General features: G+C 72.3%; 2 protein-coding genes across 2 annotated transcripts in view; one reads left to right on the top strand and one right to left on the bottom strand.

Moving 5' to 3' along the window:
• The window catches only part of AURANDRAFT_62223 (hypothetical protein), a gene marked incomplete at both ends in the record, with an annotated part of 7063 nt that extends 4563 nt beyond the window's left edge, over nucleotides 1–2500 (bottom strand). Inside the window, 3 exons of the mRNA XM_009036325.1 lie at nucleotides 7–134; nucleotides 264–1275; nucleotides 1473–2500. Of these exons, the coding sequence (XP_009034573.1) occupies nucleotides 7–134; nucleotides 264–1275; nucleotides 1473–2500 (2168 nt within the window). The remainder of the gene's footprint in view (nucleotides 1–6; nucleotides 135–263; nucleotides 1276–1472) is intronic.
• Nucleotides 2501–2761: 261 nt separating this feature from the next.
• The window catches only part of AURANDRAFT_62224 (hypothetical protein), a gene marked incomplete at both ends in the record, with an annotated part of 6428 nt that continues 1008 nt past the window's right edge, over nucleotides 2762–8181 (top strand). The window contains 3 exons of the mRNA XM_009036095.1: nucleotides 2762–4048; nucleotides 4206–5866; nucleotides 6078–7379. Of these exons, the coding sequence (XP_009034343.1) occupies nucleotides 2762–4048; nucleotides 4206–5866; nucleotides 6078–7379 (4250 nt within the window). The remainder of the gene's footprint in view (nucleotides 4049–4205; nucleotides 5867–6077; nucleotides 7380–8181) is intronic.

Raw genomic sequence — 8181 nt, forward strand, 5'->3', positions numbered from 1 at the left:
AGCGACGCGATCAAGGCCACGGCCGGCGGGCAGTCGAAGGACGCGCGGAACGGCGCCGGCGCGCCGTGCGCGACGCGCGCGGCCAGCGGCGCCGCGAGCGCGACGCCGTGCGCGTCCGCGGCGGCGTGGTGCACCTGGGCAGAACAAGAGAGATTCAACGTCGCTTCAACGTGAGTGTTCCGCGCGCGCGCGTTCCAAAAAAAAGCATCCACGCTTCGAGAGCGTTCCGAGAGATGATCGCTCGTCCAAAAATCAGCCGAAACGAGTGGAAAACGGCCGAGATATGAGGCTTTGAAGTTGGGAATTTCGCTCTCTTGTCCTGCCCTGTGGTGCACGCGCGGCAGGTCCTCCCAGGCGGCGCGGTCCACGAGCGGCCGCGGCACGAGCTGCCAGTGGCGCAGCGGCGCGTCCGGGAGGTGGCTCGCGAGGAACTTGTCCGGGTCCACGGACCACCAGTACGCGTCGAAGCGCTTCGCCCAGGACCCGCCGCGCTGAACCCCCGCGCCGAGGCACGCGTCGCAGAGCCGCCAGTCGCCGTCGAGCTGCACCGCGGACCACGCGTGCCTCGCGGGCGCCGCGAGCGTCGCGGCCGGCGCGTCCTTGCACAGGCCCCGGAGCGCCATGGAGGGGATGCCCGCGACGTCGAGGAGGTGCTTGAGCACGTTCGCGTAGCCCAGGGCGTCCGCCGTGCCCCGGCGGAGCACGGCCTCCGGGTGCTCCTCCTCGAGGAGCGCCGGCGTTTCGTGGGCGACGTTGTCCGCGACCCACGCGAAGACCGCGCGCGCGCGCGCACCGTCGTCGCCAAAGGGCTCGACGAGGTGCGCGACGAGCGTCCGCGTGTCCTCGCGCGGCGGCGCGCGCCGCGCGTGGCCGTCGCAGGGGTGCGCGGCCGCCCGCTCGGCCGCGGCGCGGCCCGCGCGCGCGCGCGCCGCGAAGCCCCGCGCCGCGGCCTGGAGCTTCCGCAGCAGGCTCGCGACCCACCACTTCGACGGCCCCGCGGGCGCCGCGGGCGCCGCGGGCGCCGCGGGCTGCGGGCTCCGCGGCTCGACGGCGGCGGCCGCCGCCTCCGGCTCGGGCTCGGGCTCGGGCTCGCGCGCGTCCGCCCGCTTCTTCGGCGACTTCTTCTTCGGCGACGGCTTCGGCGCCTTCGGCGGCGTCCGCTGCTCCGGCTCGTCGTCGGGCGGCGGCACCGGGAGCGGCTTCGCGAGGTCCTCGAAGCCGCCCCACGCGAAGGCGACGAGCGACTCCGGCGACCGCACGCCGACGTACTCGTACCTGCGCGGAACCCGAATCTTCGACCCGACTTCAATGCGAGCGTCATCGAACAAAGTGGCCCAGACGCTTCGGCGAGACATCGACGAGAGCAAACGACTCGTCCAAGAATCGGCCGAAACGACTGCGATGTGACCGAGCGAGAGAGGTGTGGAGTTTGGTCGCCCGAACCGGCGGTCGACTTCGGCGCGGCCGCGTACATGGACCCGCCGCGGAAGAGGACGATGGTCGGGAAGCCGCGGATCCCGAAGCGCTTCGCCAGCTTCGGGTTCGCCATGACGTCCACGGCCCCGACGCGGACCGCGCCGCCGCGCGCGGCCGCGGGGCCCGCGGCGGCCGCGAGCTCTCGCCACGCCGGGGCCAGCCGCGTGCAGTAGACGCACCAGGACGCGTAGAAGTTGACCATCCACGTCGCGTCGTCCGCGACGCAGCGGTCGAAGGTCGCGTCGTCGAGCGCGCGCACGTCGCCGTGGCCGTTGGTCCGCTCGCGGTCGCGGCGCCGCGCGGAGACGGGCCCCTCGGCGGGCCGCGCGGGCGTCGACGGCCGGCCCGGCGGCAGGGACTTGGACCGGCGCGCGCGCTCCGCCGTCGGCGTGAGCGTGCGGAGCGGCGCGGCGCCGCGCGCGGCCGGCGCGGAGTCGGGCGGCCGCGGGGGCTCGCGCGCGGCGCCGCGGCCCCGCGGCGTCCGCGGCGCCGCGCGGAGCTCCGCGGCGCGCCGCCGCTGCTGCTGGCGCCGGTCCCGGTCCCGCGCGGCGGCGCGACGCTGGTCGTCGAGGATCGTGGCGGACCACAGGTCCTGGAGCGCGCGCTCCTGCGCGCGGACCGCGGCGACGGCGTGCTCGCGCTTCCGCTCCAGGTCGACGAGCGCCTCGCGCCGCTTGCGGTGCGCGATCTCGCGCAGCCGCGACTCGTAGCCGTCGCTCAGCGCGGCGCCGCGGCCGACGTCCGGCGGGGCGTCGTGGCGCCCGCGCGCCTTGGCGCGCGCGCGCTCGGCCGGGCTGAACTTGAGCAGTTTCTCGGACACGAAGCCCTCGACGGGCGAGAGCACGCGGCGCCGCAGCACGACGTGCCCCTTGCTCGTCGTCTCGTGCAGCTCGCCGACGAGGCACTTCTGGCCGTGGATCGCCTTGCCCACGACGCCGCTCTCGAGGGACGCGCCCTCGCGCAGGAGGGCGCCGCTCCGGCTGCAGACCGTCGCCTGGCGTATCGGCTCCGAGGCGGGATCCATCGGGCGGCGGCGAGGCTCAAAGCGCCGGCGGCGAGCGACGTGGACGCAGGATCAAAGCGCCGGAGACGGGCGACGTGGACGCATCGGGAGAGCCATCGGGCAGCCCTTGAATGTCGCAATTGGCAATGGCGATCTGGAACATTGGTGAAGTGAAAACTCATAAACAGCTAATTAAAGTTCGTGAAGTTCAACGATGCAGCCCCCGCTCTCCATCGATCGTGGAAGGAGACGCCGCCGAGCTAGTCGTCTTCTGGCGCCGCCATGTCCTGGGGCGGCAAGCGGACGAAGGAGAATAGCAGCATCGCCGGCTCCGGCGGCACGACCTGCGACGCCCAGGCCTTCGAGTGGGAGGTCGAGCATGCGTCCATCTTCGTGCGCCTCGAGGCCTGGGAGCGGAGCCGCGTCGTGTCCCACCGGAAGCGCGGCGACAAGGTCTGGGGCAGCAAGGAGCGCGGCGGCGTCGTCGAGCTCGCGACGCCCTTCGACGGCTTCGTCAACCTCGGCGAGCCGCCGGGCTGCATGAGGATGACGGGCAACAAGAAGCCGCTCGTCGAGATCCGCCAGCGCGAGCGGACGCGCGCCAAGGGCTGGGGCACGCCCCTGGGCTTCAAGGTCACCAAGGAGGAGCGGCGCGTCATGCTCGGCGAGACCTGGCGCGCCGCCTACCACGGCGGCCCCGTCGTCGTCCGCGAGGCGCCGAGCCGCGCGTCGCGGCCGCTCGGCACGGTCAAGTTCAACGAGGCCGTCAAGGTGTCGCGCAAGCCCGACGCGTCGGCCCTCGCCGCCGCGCCGTCCACCGAAAAATGGGTCCAGGTGCTCGGGCCCGTTCCGGGCTGGATGCTGACGGAGGACTCGTCGCTCGGGACGCTGCTGCGCCGGGACCCCGTGCCCGACTTCCCCGTGGAGCTCGCGGTGCCGCGGCCCCGGGACCGGCGCAAGGAGGGCCTGCGCCCCCGCGCGGCGCCGCCCGTCGCCGGCGCCTGCAGCGCGACGAGCCGCGACGACTCCGAGGGCTGGTCCGACGCCGACTCCGTGGCGTCGCTCGACACGACGGCGTCGAACTGTACCATCACGCCCAAGGAGGACCTGGACCTGGCGCCCGTCTGCTGGATCAGCGCCCGGTCGAGCTGCACGCCGTCGGACGTGCGGAAACTCATCTGCCTCGAGCTGCCCGTCGCGCCGGAGGCCGTTCAGATCGAGCTCGAGCTCCTGGGGCGGAAGCTCCTCGCGCCCGAGGCCATGACGCTCTGGGAGATGGGCTTGTTGGGCAGCGACAAGGTGCTCTGGTCCCTCAACTGCGCGGGCACGGCGGACGACGACGACGACGAGGCCACGGGCGCCGCGGACCCCATCGCGGCCGCGTTCGCGCGCAAGTACACGGTCCAGCCCAAGCACCCCATCGGCACGGGCGCGCTCGGCCCGCCGCTGCGCATCCGCGGCGACGCGTCCATCAAGCGCGTCATCGAGCAGCTCTGCGAGGCGAACCCGGGCCTCCGCGACGAGGGCGTCGTGCCCGTCGGGGCGGGAAAAGAGAGCGACATGCCCAACGTCTCCTCTCTCGGCCGCGTTCCACTCGTTTCGGCTGATTTTTGGACGAGCGATCATCTCTCGGAACGGTCTCGACGCGTGGATGTTTTTTTTCCGGAACGCGCGCGCGCGGCACATCCACGTTGAAGCGACGTTGCATCACGCCTTTCCCGCCCAGGTGCCCGTGCGCTTCGACGCGGCCGTCGCGGACGCGCAGGCGAAGCGCCTCGTCGAGGAGCGCCTCGCCGAGGAGGAGAACGAGTGGACGCCCTGGGTCTACGACGCGGCGACGGGGAAGCGGCGGCGCAAGAAGAAGCGCAAGAAGAAGAAGGAGCAGCTCGAGCAGGAGGCCTACGACCGCATCGGCAAGGGGTTCTCGGGCGAGACGACGTACGCGCGCGAGACCGTGCTCGAGGACGAGACCACGGCCTGGAGCGCGGGCCTGCGCGACGGCGGCGTCTTCGCCTTCATCTACATCGGCGACATCCAGCACGACCTCGGCGTGGACCAGGAGGACGAGCTCGAGCAGGCCCTGGAGGAGATGCTCCAGGAGGAGAAGCGCCAGGACGACGAGGCCGACGCGCACGCGGAGCAGTGGGCCGAGAAGCTGGGCCTCGTCGAGAAGATGGCCGAGGTCCAGGCGAAGCTCAGCGACGCGGAGATCTGGGCCGACGCGCAGCGCGCGCGCGCGGCCTACTGCGACGCGTCGCGCGCGGCCGCGGAGCGCGCGGTCGCGTCGGCGAAGCGCCTGCTGGCCAAGGACAACGCGGCGAAGCGCATCGCCGAGGGCGAGCGCAAGAAGGCCAAGGAGGAGCGCGACGCGGCGAAGAGGGAGCTCGAGACCTACGAGGAGCAGGAGGAGCCGCGGAGCGCGTTCGACGAGTTCGCGCAGTTCTGGGCGACGCAGCAGGGCGACGCGGGCAACGCCGGGGAGCACGAGAAGGACTGGGCGACGCGCATGGCCGAGAAGGGCCAGGTCGTGTCCCTCGAGGCGCCCGCGCGCGGGCCGACGATGGACCCGTCGCAAGTCAAAAAGGACAAAGACGTGGACCTGTCCAAGTCCTACTGCGAGGACTTCATGGCCTGGTGGCGCGAGAACCGCGCCGACGACGCGGGCAAGCGCGGCAACCTGACGGCGAAGCAGCGCACGAAGATGGAGCTCCGGGAGCGCCAGTCCGCGTCGGAGGAGCTCAAGTCGCGCGGCGACGACCGCTACAAGAAGGGCGACTTCGAGCAGTGCGTCATCGAGTACACGCGGTGCATCGCCATGTGCTCGCGGCCCGACGGCCACTTCGCGCTCAAGGTGCGGAACAACCGCGCCGCGGCGTACAAGCAGCTCGGCAACCACGCGGCCGTCGCCGAGGACTGCACGCTCGTGCTCCGCGCCTGGCCGGAGAACGTCAAGGCGCTCCTGCGGCGCGCGGAGGCCCTCGAGGCCTGCGAGGACTACGAGGGCGCCCTCGAGGACGTCGAGGCCGTTTTAAAGATCCGCGCGACGACGCGCGGCGAGCACGAGGTCGGCGACAAGAACGCGGCCAAGTGCGTCCAGGACCGGAGCCGCCTGAAGCGGTCCGTCTACGAGCTCGAGCACGACGAGACGGGCGAGGGCAAGCGGCGCCTCGCCGCGCGGCGCCGCAAGGCCGAGGCCGCGAAGAGCGGCGCGAGCCGCATCGAGACGTCCGCGCAGGCCGCGATCCGCGCCAAGGCCGAGCAGGACGCCGCGGCCTTCGCCGTGGACTTCGAGGACACGCGCTGCGTCGTGCGCGGCTGCGGCGCGCCGCGGAACCAGCCCACGAAGAACCGGCGGTTCATGTGGGCGGACCCGTACCACGAGAAGCAGTTCGAGCCTGTGTGGAAATCAACCACTGGTTTGGGGGGTCCCCACCAAACTTCAGAACTCTCTATCTCGGTCAAATCGAAGTCGATTCGGCTGATTTTTGGACGAATCGATTGCTCTCATCGAGTTCTCGAAGCACAGCAGAAGACCTCGCGTCAAAACGGTCGCATACGCGCACATTGAAGTCGGGTTGAATATTTGATTTCCACACAGGTTCGAGCACAAGGCGACGCTCATCTGGCTCGCGGGGCCCGACATGGAGCTCGACGACCTGCGGGAGCACGCGGAGATCTTCGAGTCGAAGACGCGGCGCGAGTTCCCCGAGCTCAAGGTCATCGTCGCTTCCCCGCCGCCGGGCCGGCGGCTCACGCCGTCGCCGCTCCACTGGTTCGAGCTGTCCAGCGACGAGTGGGGCGCGCGCTACCTCAAGCCCAACGGCCACCACAACTGGGACTGCCCGCCGACGGAGGAGGAGATCGCGGCCATGCTCAAGATCCCCTTCTGGAAGCGGCGGCCGCCGCTCCGGCCGCCCGTCGCGTGCACGGGCCTCTTCGAGAAGGCCGAGGAGACGCGGCGGGACCGGCTGCTGCGGGCCCAGGTCGACGAGGCCTGCGCCTGGGTGAGCCGCCTCGTGGACCGCGAGCTGCGCCTCGTCCGCGGCGGCTACATCGCGCTCGGCGGCTGGGACGAGGGCGCGGTCGTCGCGCAGCACGTCGCGCTCTGCCGGCGCTTCGAGAAGGGGCCCCTGGGGTCCCTCGTGCCCCTCAACGGCCCGACGCCGCTGCTCTACCACCTCATCGACTGCCTCGACGGTGGCGCGCTCGCGCAGACGAACATGTGGACGATCAACGGCAGCCACCACGACATCTTCCCCCGGGACGTCTACGGCATGCACGAGAAGTGCCTCAAGCCCCACGTCAAGACCTTCAGCTCGCAGATCGTGCCCTACGGCCACCTCGAGATCGCGGACGCGGATTTCGGCTACGTCGTCACGATCCTTTCCATGACCATCGGCCCCTACAAGCACAAGGACCTCATGCAGTCGGACCAGCTCGAGAAGATCTCGAAGCGCGCCAAGGCCAAGGAGAAGGCCGAGGACAGCGACTACGAGTCCGAGGAGGAGAAGGACACGATGGCCGAGCTCCGCAAGTCTGGCGCGATCCAGCCGGGCTCCTACGGCGGCGGCGGCGGCGGCGGCGGCGGCTACGCCAACGCCGACAAGATGGACTACGTCAAGAAGGACAAGAACGGCAACGTGCGCAAGCACTCGAAGCGTTGCATGTGCGACAAGTGCCAGGCCGAGAAGAAGGCGAAGCAGGACAAGGTCGACAAGGAGGCCCGCAAGGCCGCGCGCGAGGCCAAGGCCCAGAAGAACGCCGTCATCCGCGCCAAGAATCAGCTCACGGTCATGGTCCGCAACGCCGTCATCGCCTGCAAGGCCGCCAAGGCCGCGGCCGTCGACGCCGCCGAGGCCGCGGAGAACCGCGCGGAGCAGGCGCGCCACCTCGGCGACAAGTTCCTCGCGGGCTGAGGGGCGCGCTGGTTCGTTTTATATTCGGCGCCCGGTTACCGGCGTGGGTCTTGGAGGCCGCGCGCGGAGGACGCGCGCGGCGCCGTCGCCGACGGCGTCGGTCGACGCCGATGGTGCCGGCCGCGGGCGCAGTGTGGCGCGACCTTGGGATCGCCGCGGGCTGTGGACGACAACCAACAGCGCGCAGAAGCCGTCGGCGACCGCCGACCGCGGACGCAGTCCTCCCGCGTCCTCGTCCTCGGCGTCGTCTGCGCGACGAGCGCTCGCACGCGGCGCGCGGCACCGGCGTCGACGGCGGCCGCGCGCGACCGGCAATGGCTTCCGGCCGCGGCCGCGGCAACACGCTGCCCGCGTGGATGACGAGCGGCGCCAACGCGGCGGCGCCGGACGCCATCGCCGCGATGCTGGGCGACGCGGCGTCGTCGGCGGCGGCGCGCGAGCGGCAGCAGCCCTGGGACGGCGGCCGCCGCGACCGGAGCCGGAGCCGCGAGCGCGAGCCCCGCGGCGGCTACGACCGCGGCTACCCGCCGTCGGGCGGCCCGTACGACCAGCGCCACCCGCCGTCGGGCGGCCCGCCGCCGCTCCTCGGCGGCGGGGCGCCGTCCGGCGGCGGCGACTACGGCCGCGGCTTCAACGGCGGCGGCCGCGACGACCGCCGCGGCGGCGGCGGCGGCTACGGCGGCGGCCAGGGCGGCTACGGCGGTGGCCAGGGCGGCTACGGCGGCGGCGCCAGCGGCGGCTACAATAATGGCGGCGGCGGCGGCTACGGCGGCGGCCAGAGCGGCG

The sequence above is a fragment of the Aureococcus anophagefferens genome (assembly GCF_000186865.1).
Source record: "Aureococcus anophagefferens unplaced genomic scaffold AURANscaffold_4, whole genome shotgun sequence".
Lineage (NCBI taxonomy): Eukaryota > Pelagophyceae > Pelagomonadales > Pelagomonadaceae > Aureococcus > Aureococcus anophagefferens.